The 22,033-nt window shown below is 41.6% G+C and overlaps 1 protein-coding gene across 1 annotated transcript in view; it reads right to left on the bottom strand.

Annotated features, from left to right (window-relative positions):
• Window positions 1-5,998: 5,998 nt before the first annotated feature.
• Window positions 5,999-22,033, bottom strand: part of SYNJ2BP (synaptojanin 2 binding protein) — a 47,185-nt gene continuing 31,150 nt past the window's right edge. The window contains exons 3-4 of the mRNA XM_066277640.1: window positions 16,150-16,245; window positions 5,999-13,217 (exon numbers count right to left, since the gene is read on the bottom strand). Coding sequence (XP_066133737.1) covers window positions 13,077-13,217; window positions 16,150-16,245 — 237 coding nt within the window. The 3' untranslated portion in view covers window positions 5,999-13,076. The remainder of the gene's footprint in view (window positions 13,218-16,149; window positions 16,246-22,033) is intronic.

Here is a 22,033-nt window from a genome sequence, read left to right as displayed (position 1 = left end):
GGGCACCCCCTTTATTGTGACCTGTTGGTCAAATAAGTTTGTAAATATGATATATTTGTTTGTTCGCTTGTTATTTATATTGAGTGTGGGGGACAGGCTATAAGCAGGCCAGGTCATTGTAGCCTAAGGTTTAGTTTTAAGACTAAGCTTTTCCCCACACCCTTGACTGATTGTATGATCTGGGTAGTGCACTCCATTGAAGAATCCAATTATGCCTCAGATAAGATGTCTCGCCACACAATCAATCAATTAGCCAAGTTAAGAAATTAGGAATCTTTAATTAGCCAGCTACGCAGACCACATGGAAACTTAAGTTGTTCAAAATGCACACAGTTTGGGGTTAGGTTTTATAGATAGAATTACATACTGACTGAGGAATGGGGAGGGGAGAAAGCATAGCAGTAAAACAAAGCAGTGAAACAAGCTTTCTTACAATGTTTATCTATAGGGTTAATTCAGGGAGAAATATTCTGAGAACACCTGCTACTTTGCAAAGCTAGCCCAAGTCACAGTCTGGGAAACCAGCCTCAAGGCCAATAGAGAGTAATTTACTTTCAGAAAAAGTAAGTTCTGCTAAAAGTCTCTTTGTTTTAGAGAAAGTAAGTTTGCCGCCTGACCTGTGGTGGCGCAGTGGATAAAGCATCGACCTGGAAATGCTGAGGTCGCTGGTTTGAAAACCCTGGGCTTGCCTGGTCAAGGCACATATGGGAGTTGATGCTTCCAGCTCCTCCCCCCTTCTCTCTCTCTTTCTCTCTCCTCTCTCTCTCTCTCTCTCCCTCTCCTCTCTAAAATGAATAAATAAAAAGATAAAAAAAATAAATAAAGGTTTGTTTAAAAAAAAAAGTTTGCCAAAAATTATGTTACAAGCCTTTCTTTTCTACACTTCAGAATTACTTATTGCAAAGAATGCCTTCTGGCGAGGAGACCACACAGCTGCTTGGGACATCCCTCCGACTGGCTATTCCAACATGGCACATGTGCAACCCACACACTGCTTCTGGTGCATGAGGAGTGTAGAATTACGAGGAAGGGTTTGAAAAATTCTGTAGCAATTTGATGGAGGGCTTTCATGTCTGTCCTAATAAATTTGGGGTTTATATTGTGCACACCTTTATTATTATTATTATTGTATTTTTCTGAAGTGAGAAGCAGGGAGGCAGAAAAACAGACTCCCTCATGTGCCCAACCGGGATCCACCCAGCAGGCCCACCAGGGCGCAATGCTCTGCCCATCTGGGGCATTGCTCTGTTGCAACTGGAGCCATTCTAGCACCATGGAGCCATCTTCAGTGCCCGGGCCAACTTTGCTCTAATGGAGCCTTGGCTATGGTGAGAACACTTAAAATCTACTCTGGTAGCATTTCAAGTATACAATACAGTATAATTAACTATAGTCACCATTTTGTGCATTAGACCCCCAGAACTTACTCATATTGAAACTCAGAGTATATGCTTTCACCAACATCTCTCCATTTACCGTACTCCTCAGCCATGGCAATCACCATTCTACTCGAGGTTTTTGTGAGTTTGACTTTTTTTTTATTCCAATTATGAGAGAGTGAGTTCATCCAGTATTTGTCATTTTCTATCTGGCTTATTACACTTAGCGTAATGTCCTCCAGGTTCATCTGTGTTGTCACAAATAGCAGAAGACAGCTCACTTAAGAAATAAGAGATAGCCTGACCAGGCAGTGGCGCAGTGGATAGAGCGTCGGACTGGGATGCGGAAGTACCCAGGTTCGAGATCCCGAGGTCACCAGCTTGAGCGCGGGCTCATCTGGTTTGAGCAAAAGCTCACCAGCTTGGACCCAAGGTCGCTGGTTCGAGCAAGGGGTTACTCAGTCTGCTGAAGGCCCACAGTCAAGGCACATGTGAGAAAGCAATCAATGAACAACTAAGGTGTCGCAACGAGAAACTGATGATTGATGCTTCTCATTTCTCTCCGTTCCTGTATGTCTGTCCCTGTCTATCCCTCTCTCTGACTCTCTCTCTGTGTCTCTGTAAAAAACAAAAAAACAAAACAAAAATAAATAAATAAAAAAAGAAATAAGAGATAATACACTGGATCTGATATTGGAATAACAAGGCTTCTCTCAAGAGCAGTGTCTGATAAGGCTAATTACTGTTAAAGCATGAAATGGTATCAGTAGAGAGCAGAAACAACACATTCTAATTTTAAAGAGACTGCTGCCAGTGTATATAAAAGCTGCAAACAAAGATGCAGAGTATATCTTTAACCTGTTGTTAGCAATGGGACAGAATTTTCTTTTGGCAGTCTGAAAAAAAGAGGCTGCCTTTCTGAGGCCAACACTCCAGATTCATTTTGAGGGCAGCAGCACTGTAAATAGAAATGACTGAAAGGAAAATGGGCAGCAGAGTTAGCACACTAGTGGGGGAGCAGCAGGTAATGAGACAGCAAATGAAAACTGCAGTGTGACCTTTGGTAGGGGAGCCCAAAAGTGAGAAATTTGGCTTCAGTAATAGTAGCTTCTTGGTTGTGATGAATAGGAGATATTTAAGGGTTAGGAAATAGTTAATCTGCTTGCTCTTCTCCCTTAATGCTCCCTGGCCTTTGTTTTGAAATGCAGGCAAAAGTTTGCCTTTGTAGGAATGTCTGGGAAAGCTTACATTGGGGAGGGACCTGACAATGGTGGTAGTTTAAATCTCAATAGTTGTTTGTAAAAGCCTAGCCACAGGATTTACTGTGAAAAGTTAAGGCCTATGAATTAAAAACTTAGTTCACCATTATTAAATCTTTATCTGGTATCCTAAGAAAACAGGGAGTCTTTTCCCAGACAATTCCCAGAGGCAGATGGTCCCAGAGGCACAAGATCCTGGCTGTTCTTGGAAGACACCTGACCCTGGCTGTCTTGAAGATTTACCAAGGACACCAGATAGGACCGTGCTAATTGAGCCTATGTTACATCAGAATTTGCAGAGAAGACAGCCCTGAAATTGAACCCCAAACTCCTGCATATTTTTACATGACTAATTTCACGGACTTTGTTTGCCTCTTACAACATTACTAACACTCTAAAAACAGTCAGCATGAGGAGACTGTTAAGGCAGTTCTTTTGGACAGGAGTCCCCTCCCTACTCAAGTTGCTGCAATTTGAATTGAAGATGCTCTTTTACCTACTCAGTCCCTGTCTCTCATGAAATTGGAACTAAAAAAATGGGTGGCAGACAACATGGATCCCAGCTTGTTCTGGTAACACCTTCAGCAAGTGACTGAGTTTATCACTGAAATACATTCATTCGTTGAAGGCCTGCTAGCAACTCTTCTAGGGAATAAAGATAAAGCACTGAACATGGAGTGTGAGCAGATGGCACAGAAAATGCAAAGCTCTAAAGCAAATTTATTTGAGGAATAAAAAAAAGCCAGGGAATATGCACAGTAGTGAGAAGGGAAGGGGGTTGTGGAAGTAGATGAATGAGAGAGCTAGACAGAGGCCAGATCATGTGGAACCTAGTGAGCAATATTAAGGACTTTGACTTTTATTCTAAGTCAGATGGAATTGATCGCACAATTTCAAGCAGGTGCATGGCATGCTCTAATTCAGTGGTTCCCAACCTTTTTTGGGCCGCAGACCGGTTTAATGTTAGAAAATATTTTCACGGACCGGCCTTTAGGGTGGGACGGATAAATGTATCACGTAACCGAGACAAGTGTCAAGAGTGAGTCTTAGACGGATATAACAGAGGGAATCTGGTCATTTTTAGAAAATAAAACATTGTTCAGACTTAAATATAAATAAAACGGAAATAATGTAAGTTATTTATTCTTTCTCTGCGGACCAGTACCAAATGGGCACCGGTCCGCGACCCATGGGTAGGGGATCACTGCTCTAATTGACATTTTTTGCAAGATTCCCCTGACTTCTGTGGGAAGAATGGGTTAGGAGTGGGTAGTGGCAACAAGGCAAACTGTTAGGAAGGCTAACAGAAATCCAGGCAATAAATCCTGGTGATTTGGAATAAGATGGTAGTGGCAGAGATGGTCAGATACAGGCTATATACTTTTTGTATATAGAGACAACTGGACTTTTTGATGGGTTGTATGAGGGGTATGATAGAAAGAATATGATCAAGAATGGTTGTGAAGATTATCATTTGAACTGAGTAAATCAAGTGACCCAACGAAGGGGAAAGACTAAAGGAGGTGTAGGTTTGGAGGCATAGGGATTAGGAACTCTATTTTTATCACGATAATTTAAAGTATCTCTTAGGCATCCAAATCTTGAGATGATATGTAGACAACTGATTTATACAAGACTGATGCTAAGTGAAGAGATGAGGGCTGGAATATCAATGGCACTTATGGTCAGGGGGCTAAGTTAGATTTCTTGGGAAGAGAGTGTACATATGTAAAAGAATATAGCGTTACCAAAGGCTGCTAGAAGGTGAGATCACTGTAAATGCCTTGCTGATACCTGCTGTTATCAATGGTTAAGGTCTGCAGTACAACCTTCCTTAAGAACTTGGAAATTAAAAATCAGTACTGCTATCAGGGTTAAATTGTAAAACTAACAGGTAACAGGCCAAAGCAGACATGCAGTGCCACTTTGAAAATACAGAACGGTTCTAAAATCTGTGAGACATCACTGTGATCAGTGTGACAGGAGAAATTGTATCCTCATAGAACTCACATTTTGAAGCTCTAACCTCAAATGTTAACCATATTTGGAGATAAGGTCTTTATAGAGGTAAGTTAAAAAGAGGTCTTTGGGACAAGCCCTAAAGCAATATGACTGGTGTCCTCATAAAAAGAGGAAATCTGGACACAAGATATTCTGTGCATGCACAGAAGAAAAATCAGATAAACACAGAGGAAGGAGGCAGACATCTACAAGCCAACAGGGAGGCCTGAAAAGAAACCAATTCTGCCTACACTTTGATCCTGGACTTCTAGCCTCCAGAACCAGGAGAAATAAATTTTTGTTGTTTAAGCCACTCAGTCTGCAGTATTTGTTATGGAAACTCTAAAAACAGGTACAATCTGATTAAATGTAATAACACAGCAAGAAAAAATGTGTTGATCAGAAAGACGTTTAATCACTTATGGAAGTGCACACACAAAAATAGGCAACAGTCTGAAACCAAAGAGGTCAGTTACAGGGCAACAAGTTGGAACAGATGTCATATCAACAGCGAGGTGTTTTAAGACCTAAATGCAAGCACATCCATTAGTCATCAGAGACGCTAACAGAATAAAATATTGAAGTAGGAGGGGGTAAGAGTAAACAGGAGATCGGGGAGACAAAGTTAATAAAGGACATGAAATATGCAAAAACAGCCTGACCAGGTGGTGGCGCAGTGGATAGAGCGTCGAGACCCCAAGGTCGCCAGCTTGAGCGCGGGCTCATCTGGCTTGAGCCAAAAAAAAAGCTCACCAGCTTGGACCCAAGGTCGCTGGCTTGAGCAAGGGGTTACTCGGTCTGCTGAAGGCCCATGGTCAAGGCACATATGAGAAAGCAATCAATGCACAACTAAGGTGTCGCAACGAAAAACTAATGATTGATGCTTCTCATCTCTCTCTGTTCCTGTCTGTCTGTCCCTCTCTCTGACTCTCTCTCTGTCCCTGTAAAAAAAAAAAAAAGAAAAAAAAAGAAATATGCAAAAACAGAGCAAGTTATGAGTCAAGTACCTCAAGGTATGAGGCAGCTTCCAATAATCTTGTAAGTAGTAGACTGGAGAAACCAAGATTCATACTTTTCAAATACCTCAAGGTCATAAGGCCTTAAACAGAAAGGCTAGTTCAGACAGAAAGTGTAACTTTGTGTGTCAAAGTTCTAATGGCTTTCCAATCTCCATTCTCACCTTTTAACTTATAATAGTAACCCTGATTTTTCTTAGTTGGCACAGTTCCATTCTACTAACATATAACCTATCCTAGGCCTCCCTTATAGTTAAGTATAACCATAAGACCAGGTTTCTGGCTAATGAGATACAAAAGTATATGAAACTTCCCATGAGGTCTCCATAAAGGTAGGGAGTGAAATGTCACCCTTGCCTTTTTTTTTTTTTAAATGTTTACTGTATTGATTCTAGAGTAGAGGGGGGTCAGGGAGGGAGCGAGGAAAGAGAGGGAGAGAGAGACAGGAACATCGATCTGCGCCTCGATGTGCCTTGACCGGGAATCAAACCAGCAATTTCTGCTGCTTTGGAACAATGCTCTAACCAGCTGAGCCGTCCTGCTAGTGCTACCTTCTCTTCACTAGTTTACTGGAATGTGACAATCAGGTTCAACATTCTAAAACCCATTAAACCATTTTGAACCATGAAGCAAAGGCCACACTCAGGGAGGGGCTGGAGAGAGGACAGAAAGCTGGAAGGAACCTGGGCCCCAATGACTGAGGAGTCTTGATATCAGGCATGAACTATTGATTTCTAGACTTCTCTAATATGGGAGAAATAAACTTCCATCTTAGCCTGTTGCATATAGAATTAAGTGCATAGCTTTGCACTAGTGTTCCTCCGCAATGTTTCTAGCTGACTTTTTCAGTGTCATCACCTACCAACTCATTCTGCTTGTTTCACTCGTAGACTATTATTGTAAGGCTGGTGGTTGTGGCCATGCAAATTCGCATTGAATTCGGGCAGACGGTAAGGTAAAGGAACTTTGGAGCCAGAAAGCAGTAAGCCATACCAATTTATTGGAGGCTTGCAAAAACGTGCAAGCCAAAAGAAGAGGGAAAAACAAAGGACAACCTGTTTGGTTTTTTTTGCAGTGGAGGGCAAGGGATCAGGAAACCACACTTCGCAGAGGTGGGAGCATGATCTGCAGCCCATCATCCCTGAGGGGAAGCACTTATGTCCTTACAGTACTGCTGTCACATGCCCGGGTACTAATTGCACAAAGTTCTTGCAGCTGATAAACCAGCGAGCAAGCCTAACAGTGCTGCTTTCCCCACAACTATGTTGTATTTGCGATTCCCTAAATACCCCCAATGACTACCGATTCCATAATTTTTCTCAATTTGTTTCTCTGAACAGACATCCCTATATCCTGTTTTCTTCCTTCCTACATAGTACTGTTTCCTCATTGTTAAAAAACAAAACAAAATAACTATGGCCTTGGCCAGTTTGCTCAGTGGCTAGAGCATCTGCCCAGTGCATGGACATCCCAGGTTCAGTTCCCGGTCAGGGCACACAAGAGAAGTGACCATCTACTTCTCTCCTTTTTCTCCCCTCTTATCCCTTTTCCCCTCACATAGCCAGTGGTTCGATTGTTAGAGCATGGCCTGGGCACTGAGGATAGCTCTGATGGTCCCAGTGCGACAGTTTCAGGTGCTAAAAATAGCTTGGTTGATTCGAGCATTGGCCACTGACAGGGTTGCTGGGTGGATCCCTGTCAGGGCACATGCAGTAGTTTGTCTCATTAGCACCCCTCCTCTCTCTCTCTCTCTCTCTCTCTCTCTCTCTCTCTCTCACACACACACACACACAAAAAAAAAAAAGTAAAAGAAAAAAGATCCATTGATAAATGCGACAAGTTTTGAATGCCAACACAGAGCTAGGCACAGTTTAATAACACTATTATCTCATTTACTGTATCTGGTATCAAATAGCAAAGTTTAGGAAATCATCATCTATTTCAATAGCCTCACTAACACATTTAATCTATGGTGATATAGAAGATACAGTTTTATGCCAAAGTATCTTCCAAGTTGCTATAGGGCATCTATTTTCTTCTTAGATCCAGACATGAAATGTGACATTAGAATCAACGTAAAACCTGACCAGGTGGTGGTGCAGTGGATAGAGCGTCGGACTGGGATGCAGAGGATCCAGGTTCGAGACCCCGAGGTCGCCAGCTTAAGCGCGGACTCATCTGGTTTGAGCAAAGCTCACCAGCTTAGACCCAAGGTCGCTGGCTTGAGCAAGGGGTTACTTAGTCTGCTGTAGCCCCACGGTCAAGGTACATATGAGAAAGCAATCAATGAACAACTAAGGTGTCACAACGAAAAACTAATGATTGATGCTTCTCATCTCTCTCCGTTCCTGTCTGTCCCTATCTATCCCTCTCTCTCTCTGTAAAAAAAAAAAAAAAAAAGTAGAAAGGAAAATAAGATTCATATAGAAAGGAAAATAATCATTGCAAACACCTAATATGGCCTGGGAGTAAAATGCACATATATCTAGTAAAGATATTCATATTCAAATCAGCATTGCAGATATAGAATTAAAATAGAATTCAGTTTTGTGATTCCATTTGCCTATCTACAAGCTATGAAGGATCATCCCATTTTCCTGTGAGTGGTCAATAAATGTAATTACAGTAACCATAAAGTCCTTTTGTTTACTGTCTGTTAATGAATGACTCACAGCCCTCTCCCCTTCCCTTTTCACTCTGCAAAAAAACATTAACAGTAAGGATATTTAAAACAAAACCGTGTTTGCTAATAACTTAATTAGACACCGCAATGCTTTCTTAAATGTTATTACATTATCATCAAGTGCATCAGGTAAGATCAAGTGCTTTGTGGTCCATATATAAACTTCAACACCGGGCAAGAGTCTATGGCAGGTAAGAACTTGGTTCCAACCAGAATTCCTTAAAATGCCATCTTCCCTTTGTTCACAATTGCCCTTTTGAATGTAAATACTGGTCTCATATTTGCAGATAAGAGCAACAGCAAAAGGAGCTTACCCCAATATCATAAGCAGCTCTAAACCTATTCTCGCTGAGAGGCAGAAAGCTTCATAACTCAATCTTCTGCTTCTAGGTGATGTTAGAAAAATGCTTTATCATAAAGATCAACAAATACTCCGCCACTTCCTGATAATAAAATTTCAGTTTAGAGTTACTGTATCTTAACTTTGCATCTTCAGCACATAGCACACACTCATTTGCTGAATGAAGGGAAACCCTCATCTGTCCAAAGATCAATTTCGATGAAAGTGGAATAAAATCTTTATTGGCTCCACATGAAATTAAACAAACACCGCTCTCTACATACGTGACAGTTTAATGTTCTTGTGTTATTTCATTTCTTTAAATATCTTAAGTTGCTTATTTACACAATAAAAACAATGTCCAATGTCAAAAAACAACTTCTCTGGTTTAGAGCTATTGGAATTAGTCTCAGACGAACTCACTTAGTTGAATTTGGTATTAGCTCTTTGATTATTCTGTGGAATCTGCCAATTATGTTTGATGCTTGCAATGCCCTTAAGCAGCCTGGCAGTTCCTCTGGTCTTTATTTAAGACCCAGAGAGAGAAGATGGAAGTGGACTGAGATAAAAAGGATATTTTGTGTATGTTCACCTGGCAGATACATTCCAGACAGAGCAACTCTGCAACAAAGTCTGTGATCTGGGTTGTTAGCTCGCCTCTCTGAGCCTTGATTTTATCTCTAAAACAGATTCATCCTACAATCTTTCTGGTTCCTTTTGCTCCAATGTTCTACAGCTTGGTTCTAATTTCACAGATGCACAACCTGAAACACTAATATTTTGCTGGGGGTTGGGCAGTCCTTAGCAAATCAGAAGCCAGTGTTCCCTTTCTTACGCCACGACTATTCTTGGGGCAGAAGCTCACGGGAGCTGGACTCTGAAAAGGCCCAAGTGAAATCTTCACTTTTGGCTGGAGCAACGTGCCTGTATTTAACTTGAATGCTGCGTAGGTTTAAATGCCACAGAGGGATTTTTACTGCCACTGCACACTAGAACCACCTGTTGAACTTTCTATTATGGTGCCTGACTCCCACACCAAGAGACTCTATTGGCTTGGCCTATGTACAGCCCGGGCACCAGAATTTTTATAAACTCTGGGTAATTCAATTTTTGGCACAGAGAAGTGATTCTCAAACTACAGCTGAATTAGTCACCTGAAGGGATTAAGACACCAATTGCTGAGTGCCCAACTCAGTGTCTGATTTAGTAGGTCTGGGATAAAGCCCAAGAATTTGCTTTTCTAGCAAGTTCCCAGGTGATATTGATGCTCACTTTGAGAAGCAGAGATCTCACTTTGAGAACTGCCAGTGAGAAAATATTGCTGGTGGTTCCTGACATCCTGAGTTTAAATCCTGATTCTGTATGTAATCATAGGAAAGTAATTTTATTCTTTCCTTTAGTGTCTTTTTAATACTTAGATCCCAGAGCTGTGAGGCATGAAAATAACTGTGTTACCAAATCAGGGGTTATTACAGTACCTGGCACAGAATGCAGTAACAAATATTAACTTCCCTTTTCCATTATACATGGTTAGATGGTGTGATTAACTAAACCAATAGCATGGATTAAAAGTTAGCATGCAGGAAAAATAGATAACTGAAGCAAACAATGTCTTATTAAGATTATATGTATAATAGAGAATGATAAATGTAGAGAAATGTTTTAAGTACACGGTCTTTAAAATACATTCATTTTTAAAAAAACTTTGAACACAGTAATTTAGGTGGTAAGAATAATTAGATACAATCTATAAAAGTGACAGGAATATTAGTCAATTTATAAAGAGCATGGATTTTTTTAATGACCTCCAATGGATTCTGATAGCTCATCTCTGATAATTTAGTCTACTAGAGAATCAGAACTAAAAATAGTATACTTGCCTGAAACATTAATACATTGGTCTTTAAATGCTATTTAAATCCAGAGAAAACCTGAATTATTCAAGTGCATCAGAATCCCTATCATCAACCAAAGCAAAACGTCTACCAATGATGGGATAGGTGTTCTCTTTATTTACATATACCAACAAATAAAAAACTAAAAATAGCTCTCCTTCCTGCTTGTCATTTTGCTTCATTTTGTACTTAAGTCTCCAGTCCTTCCAAGGGTAAATGTCCAAACCCTGAGGTGGTCCTGGGAGCCAGCAGGCCCACTGTAGAAGCAGCTGCACACACCTCCAGATGCAGAGAGGGCCGGAGATTGCATCTCCCCCGTGGGGCGTGTTGAGGTGAGACCTGGAATACTGTCTGTTTTTCTGCAGAACGGCCAGGTGCAGTGCTCTAAGTAAGTCTCAAATGTACTGAACAGCTCAGGTTTAAAGACCGAAGTCACATCAGGATTGTTCAAAGCAAGTTTCTCCCTGCAGGAATAGTTGACCCAGAGGCAAAGTCTTACTGGGCTTTTTATTTTTAAAAGCCTTCCCTTTCTACTCTGGCCTCATGTCATCATGTGACAGACAGCTTTCTTTCCTGAACACCTAAAAAATAAAAATAATAATGCTGGCTGCACATCTTTTCTGCTATATTGTGCTGTGAATAGAACCATTTCTTTTATTGTTTTCAACTGTTAACCGGGTAATATATATCCTTTTAACTTCTCACCTACTTATGAATTCTCCTAATTAGGCTGTGAACTCTCAAGGGTCCTTAACTTGTCACCTTCATGGAATTTCCTCAAGTGTCTCAATTCTCAGTAACTGTCCCCTTTTGCTATCTGAAATATAAATTTGACATCAACTTAAAATGCGGCTAATTCAACTTTTAAGTGTGTAGTGCTCTCTTCCCAACTGGAACCAAAAACACAACACAAAACAAAACAAAAAACCTTTAGGATGAAGTCTATATGTATTTTACTTCTTTGTCAAAGTGCCTTAACAAAGCTGATGTCCAATCAACATTTGTAAATTACTTAATCATCCATACTAGACACAGCCGACTGCCTGAGGGAAAGTCCTTGTGCTTTTGTTGTCAAGATTATATGTATAAACCCTATAGTCTCTAGTTGGTATATCTGGAAGATGGAAATGATTTTCTTAAAAGCAGAGAAAATTAGCCTTGCTTCAGATCTCATTAGTGTTTTAAAACCAACCTCCAATACCACAGAAACAAGACGGTTCTCTCAATACTAATCTTAGTGTTCCCCAACATCCCTTCATCTGTATCTTCTCTCAAGGTTTCCCTATAGAACTTCCCTACCTCTAGAACAAACAAAACTCTTCTCCTTCCCTGCAAAATCGGTCACCCATGTAAAGCCAAAACCAGTGTTTACAGCCTTAGGAAAGAAAGTAGCAGTCCAAACCCTCCATTTAACTGAATCAAAGGCAAAGCTGATTTCACGCCCATCGTCTGGAGGAGCAGCAGTTTCTTCTCTCACACTTTGCCTGTTACTGGAGACCGGAAAGACTGGCTGACAGCTGACACGGACCATCTTGGAGGCAGTATCTTTTTCCTTTTTAGTGTTTTTTCCACTGGGTTGGTCTGGCCTCATCACAGCAGCTCTGACTACAATCATTCCGGCCGATCCTTTAACAGGACTGTGAGGTACCAAAAAGTCACGAGGGCAGACCAGAGACTGGTAAGATTTATCTTTAAATCTCAAAAGTGTTTTTTGAATAGATTGACTTGCGCAAAGCAGGATTATGGCATTTTACCTCAACTTCACCTTAACTACTCTGAGAAGCAATAAGAATTCAAGATGTTAAATTAGTTGCTTCAGTTTTCTTTCCATTTCCTTTTCTTTTTTGACTCAGATTGGGCATCCTGTAAGACTCAATTAAGATCATCCCTTATATCCAAAACCTAGAAACCAGAGTAGCTTCCTACCTCTTTAACTCTCCATAAGGTATCACTATTATGCTATCATGTATGTGTGTGTGTGTGTGTATATATGTACGTATTTATTTTAAAAAGTAAAAACGCTCTCATTCTATTTTGTTTGATACAGGCACCCACGTATCTACTTAGAAAGTAAATTAAGGCCACAAAAACTTCCCAAGGAAGATCATTAAAAAGAAAAAATCCTCTCTTCCTTACATCACACAGCTGGTCCCTGAGGCACGCCAGCTGGGTAAACAGGTGTCACCCATGGTGACGGAAGACCTTTCCCTCTTTGGGTCGTAGCTGAACTTCTATTGGCAGTCCTAGCAAAATATATAACTCTTCTTTTGTTGCAAGCAAGTCTTTTCTTCGGCTTTCCTTCAAACAATGCCTTTACTCTCCCATTAGAATATGAGGGCTTAGAGATTTTGAACAGCACAGTTCTGGTTGGGAAGCAGTCTCTTTAAATCACGTGTGAGCTATACCAAGAGATGGGAAGATATGGGAGAATGACAGGGGAAGGGAGGGTGAAAGGAAGAAATGTTATCTTCATCAGGAGCACTGAAGGAAGAAAGCAAGCTTTTCAAAGTTGTTGCCGGTATCTCATGAAGGCCCAGACTGCTACCATAGTGACGGCAAACAGTGGCACCAGCACCATAGCTATGGGGACACTGCCAGGTTCCCCTTCACCTCGATGTCCTATAGGCCCGTTTTGCACCTGTAACTGGAAGAGAAGAAAAATGTAAATTTTAGTGACCAATGTGTGTTTGCCAAAACTGAAATGTCAGGGTTGACACATTACCTCAGTCTACAGTCCCTAGACCAGTGTTTTTCAACCAGTGTGCCACAGCACACTAGTGTGCCGTGAGACATGGTCAGGTGTGCCATGGGGAAATTAAACATGGGTCCCCAAACTATGGCCCGTGTGCCCGATATGGCCCATGTAGGCTATTTATCCACCCGCCGCCAGCTACCAGCCGCCTCCATCTGAACATAAACATTCCCCTCACAATCCCTCCAGCTATCAGCAACAGGAAGAGTGGAGGCACAGGGAACACTCACTGACCAATCACCTTCTAGGATTCATCCTGACCACTAGCGATGAACCAATAGTAGGCCGCCTCTCATCCACACCCAGGAAGGTCATTGTGTGGCCGTGGCGAGTAGTTGAAGCTGCTACTCTTCCCCATGGTCCCAATTTCTAATCCTGGTCAGGACTGGAGGTAAATGTTGCCACCACTAGCTGAAGCCTCAGCCTCAGCTGGTTATTCTATCCTGATGGTGTATATAGATATTTGACCTTTTTCTTTTTAAAAGAGGCCCTGCAGAGGGTGATATACAATGCATCACAATGTTATCTATATTGTATATGGCCTCCTGAAGGGTCATCTTCTTAAAGAGCTCAAATCTCTATATACACCAAAACAGACAGAACCAAGGCCCCTGCACCCAGCTGACCATGGGATTTGAACCCACAACCTCAGGGAGAACTCTAGTATTTATCAGAATCCTTACCTAGAAAGCAAACTTCTCAATCTGACAGTAGAGATGCTCTGAGGACTTATGATGTTATACAAGTACCCAACATTTTCTAAAATTGATTTTGTCCAGTCTCTATATATAGAGAGTATTTGCCAAATTGATTTGAACCCACAACCTTGATGAAAGCTCCAGTATCTATTAGTGGGACTGTATATATGAGGGGATACATGGGACTGTATATATGAGGGGATACATGGGACTGTATATGAGGGGTTACATGGGACTGTATATATGAGGTTACATGGGACTGTATATGAGGGGATGTTATGTGGGACTGTATATATGAGGGATGTTACGTGGGACTGTATATATGAGGGATGTTATGGGACTGTATATATGAGGGGGTTATCCTTTTTTATTTAACTTCTTTTTTAATAAATGTAATTTATTTAAACTTTAAATAAATTCTAACAGTTAGAGTGTCATTTTGGTAGGTGGTGTGCCCCAGGATTTTGTAAATGTAAAAAATGTGCTGCGGCTCAAAAAAGGTTGAAAATCACTGCCCTAGATTACCCAAAACTGCAAACCCAAGAATTATCTAACAGAGGATGTCCTCTTTGTTTGTCTTCACTTGATACATCAATGTCACCCAATCTTTGGAAACAAAATAAGTCTGATGAGGAGGCATTTAACTTCGCTGTGCTACTGACCTAAAGGGACCCCATAGGTGGGTCAGATAACCTCTTTCCGCTTTTGTACTGCTTCCAACAAGCTATATGTGTACCACAGCAAGAAAATGAAGGCATGAGATAAAGTTTATTGGTCTTATAGGAAATCTGAAAATTACTGGATGGGATGGGGGGGGCGGGGAATATCCATCTTCCTAGAATGTTTACTTAGAAAGACTATCATTAGAGTGCAGTAAGAACAGATCTAAGCAATATTATTTAAATTACCTGTTATTTAAGCATAAATTGTAAAGTCATTATTTGGAAATACTTTCCAATCTCGAAAGGCACTCATTTCCTTCTAAGATGGGGCCATGTTCTTCACCCCCTATTTTGTAATACTGGACACAGATAAAGGTAAAACCTGTGTGGAATGCAAGTAAAAAGAACCAGCGGCAAATAAATAAGAAGAAATCACATCCAAGTATCAATTTAAGACAGAGTAAGTTTAAAGACACATTGAACTGGCCCTGGCCAGTTGGCTCAGCGGTAGAGCGTCAGCTCAGTGTGTGGAGGTCCCGGGTTCGATTACTGGTCAGGGCACACAGGAGAAATGCCCATTTACTTCTCTACCCCTCCCCCTCTCACTTCTCTCTCTCTCTTCTCCCCTCCTGTAGCCAAGGCTCAATTAGAGCAAGTTGGCCCCAGGTGCTGAGGATGGCTCTGTGGCCACCTCAGGTGCTAGAATGGTTCCTGTTGCAATGGAGCAATGCTCCAGACAGGCAGATTATCACCCCCTGGTGGGCTTGCTGGGTGGATCCCAGTTGGGGTGCATGCAGGAGTCTTTCTCTCTGCCTCCCTGCTTCTCACTAAAAAAAACAAAAACAAAAAACCTGTGTTGCAAATGCCCTCTGAAGCCCTTGCTATGGAAGGCATTGTCTATAGGTTTCCCTTCCCATCATTCAAACTGTAAGACTCTAGGAACTGAGGGGCAGGTACTGCCTTAACTGAATTCTGAATCCCCTTTGTTTTCTTGGAGCTCACCCTTGCGCATCGGAGCTTTGGGCAGGACAGTCATCACGCTGATAAGTAAACGGTTCATGGAAGTGATAGGGAAAAGCACATAGTGAGTGAGTATGAGAAAACCCACCATTTTTGTACTTAAGAGTTTCATCAACAAGAACGTTCAATGGCAGACATGCTTTCCTTCCCTACTAAAAAAAAAATGATGAAGTTGCATCCCCCCCCCCCATTTATTTTAATTTGGGTGTCAAGCTTTAAGGCACATTACCTTGCAGCTAGGACCTGGTTGCAAGAATACTGTCATGAATTTCCTTTCACGGTAAGCAGAGTTCCGAAAGACCCCTGCCAGACAAGCTCTTCAAAAGTGGGAGTGAAAGGAAATAAAGCCAAACACATCACTGAAGGTCACACCCCAGGATTATTCACCAGAATGGTACGAAAGTCTGGTGCCAGGCTGCTGGCTGCAGACGGCACAGCACCTACCCTGTGCTGCACTCTCAGGGACACAGCATAGCCTGCGTTACGAAAGAGGTTGACTGCATCCTGGTGTAGCAGGTTCTTTAGGTCTTGGCCATTTACCTGTCCAAACAGAAAGAAAAAACAGGAGAGGTAAATGTAAACCTTCTGAAGTCAAAGATTTACTTTCATGTGAGCAAACATTTAAAAACAAACTCCTACACAGCAAATTCCAAGGGTCAAGAGAATAGGTAAGTCATTTAGAATTCAGTGTGAATTTTCATTTTCAAAGCTATGTTTTCCTAGAACTAAGGTTCCATGGGCCCTATGAAGAACACCCAAGTTAAAAAAAAAAGTAGTCTCTCTTTCATGTTAGCTCTGATAGCATGTCTCATTTGGACACTTAGAATTCTTTGCTGCATTTGTATGACTTCTATGAGCATCAGCCTGGCTTCCAACAGCTATAACATGGTCTTCCAGGTTTACTTCTAATCCCTGGCATTGCCAGCTTCAACTCTAGAAATATAACTACTATATGAAACTCTCCCACAATTAATATTGATGCGCTACAAATCTACTAGCCCATTCTATTGGTCTTACGCTATTGTGAACAATTTCTCTTGATTCCATTGATGCTCCGCTCCTCCTCAAGTTTACTAAAAAACATGTTTCTGTGATGATACAAACTCCTGAAAAATGTTTTCGTGTAGGTCGGTCCTAGCACTTAGAGGTGAGAGATGTGAAAGACTACTGACATTGATATTTTTTTAATGCCATGCCACAATATCTATCCTATGCTGCACTCAGTGACAAGCATAGCCCACTTTATGCAAGATCTACATATCTTTTATACATGACAATGTCATCAACAGCAACAAAAATATCCAATACATAGATCACTTTGACTCACCAACTACTCTCTGCTCAGCTGAAGCTCAAGCCATTGACATATTCTTGACATATTCAACCCTCTTATCTTCCTTGTCACAATGTTCCTTCTAGAGGCTCAAAATAGTCCTTCCACTATCTCCTGCCAATAACCTTGGTGACTTCATCTACCAACAGTTTGGCCTTCCCAAATTAATAGTTTCTATCTCTATTCCACGTTAGTCATCAATTGGCAAAAGCCTTGGACTTCAACAATAGGCAGTGAATCCCAATCACCAACTCTTATCACCCCTTTTCAGTCTTCAGACCACTTCCTCTGTTTTGCAGGTCTTTCCTTAGTTATGAATGGAGTTCCTTTAGTTCTGGAACGAGTCTTTTCCTTTCCTAATTCCTTTTTACTTCTTTCTTAAGGTAAGCAAATAGTACTCAATGTCAGTTGTCTTTTGTTCTCTTAACATTTTTCCCATGTGATCTTTCACAATTTCAACTGTAATCTGTAAGAAAACTCCCAAATTTGCGTCCTTACTTCTACTTCTGAATTTGCCACTGGGTGTTGTACTTGAATATTCTGCTAGGCCCCAATTTAACACCTCAAAAACCTCTTCATTACTTCTCACAAAAGCAGACCATCCCACCTTCCTTATTGTCATTACTATCCCTTCAGACTAAAATTTTGAGAATATTTTTAAACTGTCTCATTTGTCAATTTCACATAGAGTATGTTGTCAAATCCTGTAATCTAATATAATGACATTCCTTATAAGCTATTATTTTCTATTACTTGTCTCTTTAGGCTGTGGATACTGTTTCGTTAATCACCTTCTCTCTGATCCTTCCCATTCTACCCTCTTCAAACACTATGTCTCCAGACTAATCTTTCTAAAGTAAAATTCTGTTTATATCACTTTATGGCTCAGAAACAAAAACAGAAGTAGAAGCAGGAGAGGAAAAAATGCATGCCTGATTTCTCATTCTGATATGCAAAACCCTCCAGGAAATGGCTGGAACCTACCTTCCCAATTTAATCTCTCATTATTCCCTTTCATATATTCTATGCTCTACTTAAATCACATTAAATTACTGACCCCGAGACAAAAAAACAAAAAAATTCTTACTTTCAACCTGTGCTTAAGCTATATCCACCATCTAAATATCCTTTCCTTATTTTTATGTTTTAGCGAGCGAGCGAGCAAGACAAAGGGAAAGAGATGAGAAGCATCAGTTCGCAGTTGTGTCACTTTAGTTGTTCATTGATTCTCATACATGCCTTGGACGGAGGCTCCAGCTGAGCCAGTGGCCCCTTGCTTAAGCCAGCGACTTTGGGCTTCAAGCCAGCGACCATGGGGTTATGTCTATGATCCCATGCTCAAGCCAGAGACCCTGTGCTCAAGCTCGCACTCAAGCCAGCAGCTTTGGGATTTTGAACCTGGGTCTTCAGCTTCTCAGGTAAAGGTTCTATCCATTGTGCCACCACCTGATCAGGCTGAATACCCTTGCCTTTTAAAAAAATTGCATTTACCTTCCAAGATTGATCTTAAATAGGATCAGTCCTGGTGCCCATAGTGTAGAAATGAATATAGAATTTTCTAACTGATGGTCTTTGATGTCATGCTACCAAGCTACATTCTGATCATGCCTCTCTCTCTCTCTCTCTTTGATTTGGGTAGGTATATCACAAAGACAGCACTTTGAAATTCCTCAGTTGAGTCCTTCTCAGTGACTCAATTTTTTTTTTTTTCATTTTTCTGAAGCTGGAAACAGGGAGAGACAGTCAGACAGACTCCCGCATGTGCCCGACCGGGATCCACCCGGCACGCCCACCAGGGGCCACGCTCTGCCCACCAGGGGGCGATGCTCTGCCCCTCCAGGGCGTCGCTCTGCTGCGACTAGAGCCACTCTAGCGCCTGAGGCAGAGGCCACAGAGCCATCCCCAGCGCCCGGGCCATCGCCATCTTTGCTCCAATGGAGCCTTGGCTGCAGGAGGGGAAGAGAGAGACAGAGAGGAAAGCGCGGCGGAGGGGTGGAGAAGCAAATGGGTGCTTCTCCTGTGTGCCCTGGCTGGGAATCAAACCCGGGTCCTCCGCACGCTAGGCCGACGCTCTACCGCTGAGCCAACCGGCCAGGGTCAGTGACTCAATTTTGTAGTTAATTGCTGGGGGAGCAATTAGGTGTGAAATTGCTGACTGTAGTGGGAATACTCACTTAACTAACTTTAACTTAGCTCATGTGATTACTGTATTTCTCATTTAGAAAAATAAGTGTTTATTTTCTCTCAGAGACAGACAAATAAGTTAATGATGCAGTCATGTTAACGAATGCCAAAAGCAATTTAGTTAACCTCAGAACCAAGTTTCATAGTAATACGAATGCAAACAAGAGAACTGTATGACATTCAATGGCAACAGCACTGAATTCAATATAATCTTTGACATGGTAGTCAGTAATAATTGCCAGGAATAACTGCACATTTATTACCATCTCTGGAGCTGTCTATTCATTTTACATGTATTAACTTATTCAGTCTTCAAAACAGTCCTGTAAGTTAGCAGCTCCCATTTTACTGATAAAATTAGAGAGGTTATGCAACTTGTACATGGGCATATATAACTGAAGCAGCAAAGCTAGGACTCAAGCTCAAAAGCCTGGCCTCAAAACTTTCACTCTGAAACACTGAACTATACAAATTTCCTCTGTATGCAAGTATTTTATTTCACTATCCATCACACTAATATTGTAAATTGAATTTTTATCGATTTTGTAGTTTCATTTATATCTATCAATAAATATGAACCACATTGAAAAATTTGAGTTGTATAAAAATATAAGGTTTATGTATTAATATCTTTTTTTTAGATTCTATTTATTCATTTTTCAGAGAGAGAGGCGAGAGAGAGGAAGAGAGAGAGAGAGAGAGAGAGAGAGAGAAGGGGGGAGGAGCAGGAAGCATCAACTCCCATACATGCCTAGACCAGGCAAGCCCAGGGTTTTGAACAGGCAACCTCAGTGTTCCAGGTCAATGCTTTATCCATTGTGCCATCACAGGTCAGCCTATATATTAATATCTTTTTTTTTTTGTATTTTTCTGAAGCTGGAAATGGGGAGAGACAGTCAGACAGACTCCCGCATGCGCCTGACCGGGATCCACCCGGCACGCCCACCAGGGGCAACGCTCTGCCCACCAGGGGGCGATGCTCTGCCCCTCCGGGGCGTCGCTCTGCCGCGACCAGAGCCACTCTAGCGCCTGGGGCAGAGGCCAAGGAGCCATCCCCAGCGCCCGGGCCATCTTTGCTCCAATGGAGCCTTGGCTGCGGGAGGGGAAGAGAGAGACAGAGAGGAAGGATGGGGGGGGGGGTGGAGAAGCAAATGGGCGCTTCTCCTATGTGCCCTGGCCGGGAATCGAACCCGGGTCCCCCGCATGCCAGGCCGACGCTCTACCGCTGAGCCAACCGGCCAGGGCTATATTAATATCTTAATTCATTTGTATATACTGAAGTTAACATTAAAATTTAAAAAGCAATTTAGTTAACTGCCACTTCATTAACAAGGCGTTTCTAGATGTGACTGAGAATCTCTGCACTATGTAACCATCTTAAAACTCAATCTAAAAGCTGCCTTTTATTATATCACTTTACATTCTACTGTAAATAACTTAGAGAAGTTGTATCTCAACTCATTTTTGTTTTTATTTTTATTTTATTTATTCATTTTTAGAGAGGAGAGAGACAGAGAGAGAGAAGGGGGGAGGAGCTGGAAGCATCAACTCCCATATGTGCCTTGACCAGACAAGCCCAGGGTTTCGAACCAGCGACCTCAGCATTTCTAGGTCGATGCTTTATCCACTGCGCCACCACAGGTCAGGCCAATCTCAACTCATTTTTAAAAAAAACTTTTCTCAACTCTCTTTACCTTTTCTTAGTTGAGATTTATTTTTATTTATTTATTTATTTTTGACAGAGACAGAGAGAGGGAGAGGGAAAGACAGCACAGGAGAGAGATAAGAAGCATCAATTCTTCGTTGCAGCTCCTTAGTTGTTTACTGATTGCTTTATCATATGTGCCTTGACCACGGGGGGCTACAGCAGAGCAAGTGACCCCTTGCTCAAGCCAGCACTTGGGCTCAAGCCAGCTACCCTGCGCTCAAGCTGGCGAGCCCACGCTCAAGTCAGTGACCTCAGGGTTTTGAACCTGGGTCCTCCGCATCCCAGTCCACCTGGTCAGGCTCTCAACTCATCTTCATAACCCCTATAATACCTGAATAGTGCAATGAATTACACTTGAGTATAATGAATATCATATGATTCATACACTCTGCAGAAGCCACTACTACACAAACCTGACTGTTGACAGTATCAAAATTACACAAAGCTGAAAGGTCTATACTCTATTAGCAGCTTTACCCACCAATGACTCAGTATGCATATAATATTGGTTCTCTCCTGAGACTCCTTCTTCTTATAGGGAAGCTACTGGTGACATCAGGCAAATGAAGGTGCTATTCAGGGCATGGGCAAATTATGCTAATATATGCCTTTTGACTCTCCTAGTTAAGTTTAAACGTCTTCTAATATAAGAGGACTTTTATTCTAATTGCTTTAGAAAATAAAACAAGAGGCCTTTAAGAAATACAAAGGGATTTTTTGTGTGTATGTGTGAGAGAGAGACAGAGAGAGGGACAAATAGGGACAGAAAGGGAGAGAGATGAGAAGCATCAGTTCTTCATTGCTGCACCTTAGCTGTTCAACAAATGCTTTCTCATATGTGCCTTGACTGGGAGGCTACAGCAGAGCGAGTGACCCCTTCCTCAAGCCAGTGACCTTGGGGTTTTGAACCTGGGTCGTGTCTCAGTCCAATGCTCTATCCAATGCGTCACCGCCTGGTCAGGCAAGGCAATTTCTTTTTTAAAGAACAATTTCTCATCCTTTGCCCAAGGTGAACCAGCTCCATAAAACAAATTTATGATATAGCCCCATAATACAAATTTATGATACTTTCTCTCTTGACATGTCACCTCTATTCGCCAAAA

The sequence above is a fragment of the Saccopteryx bilineata genome, chromosome 4 (assembly GCF_036850765.1).
Source record: "Saccopteryx bilineata isolate mSacBil1 chromosome 4, mSacBil1_pri_phased_curated, whole genome shotgun sequence".
Lineage (NCBI taxonomy): Eukaryota > Metazoa > Chordata > Mammalia > Chiroptera > Emballonuridae > Saccopteryx > Saccopteryx bilineata.
This window is presented reverse-complemented; position numbering and strand designations above follow the sequence as displayed.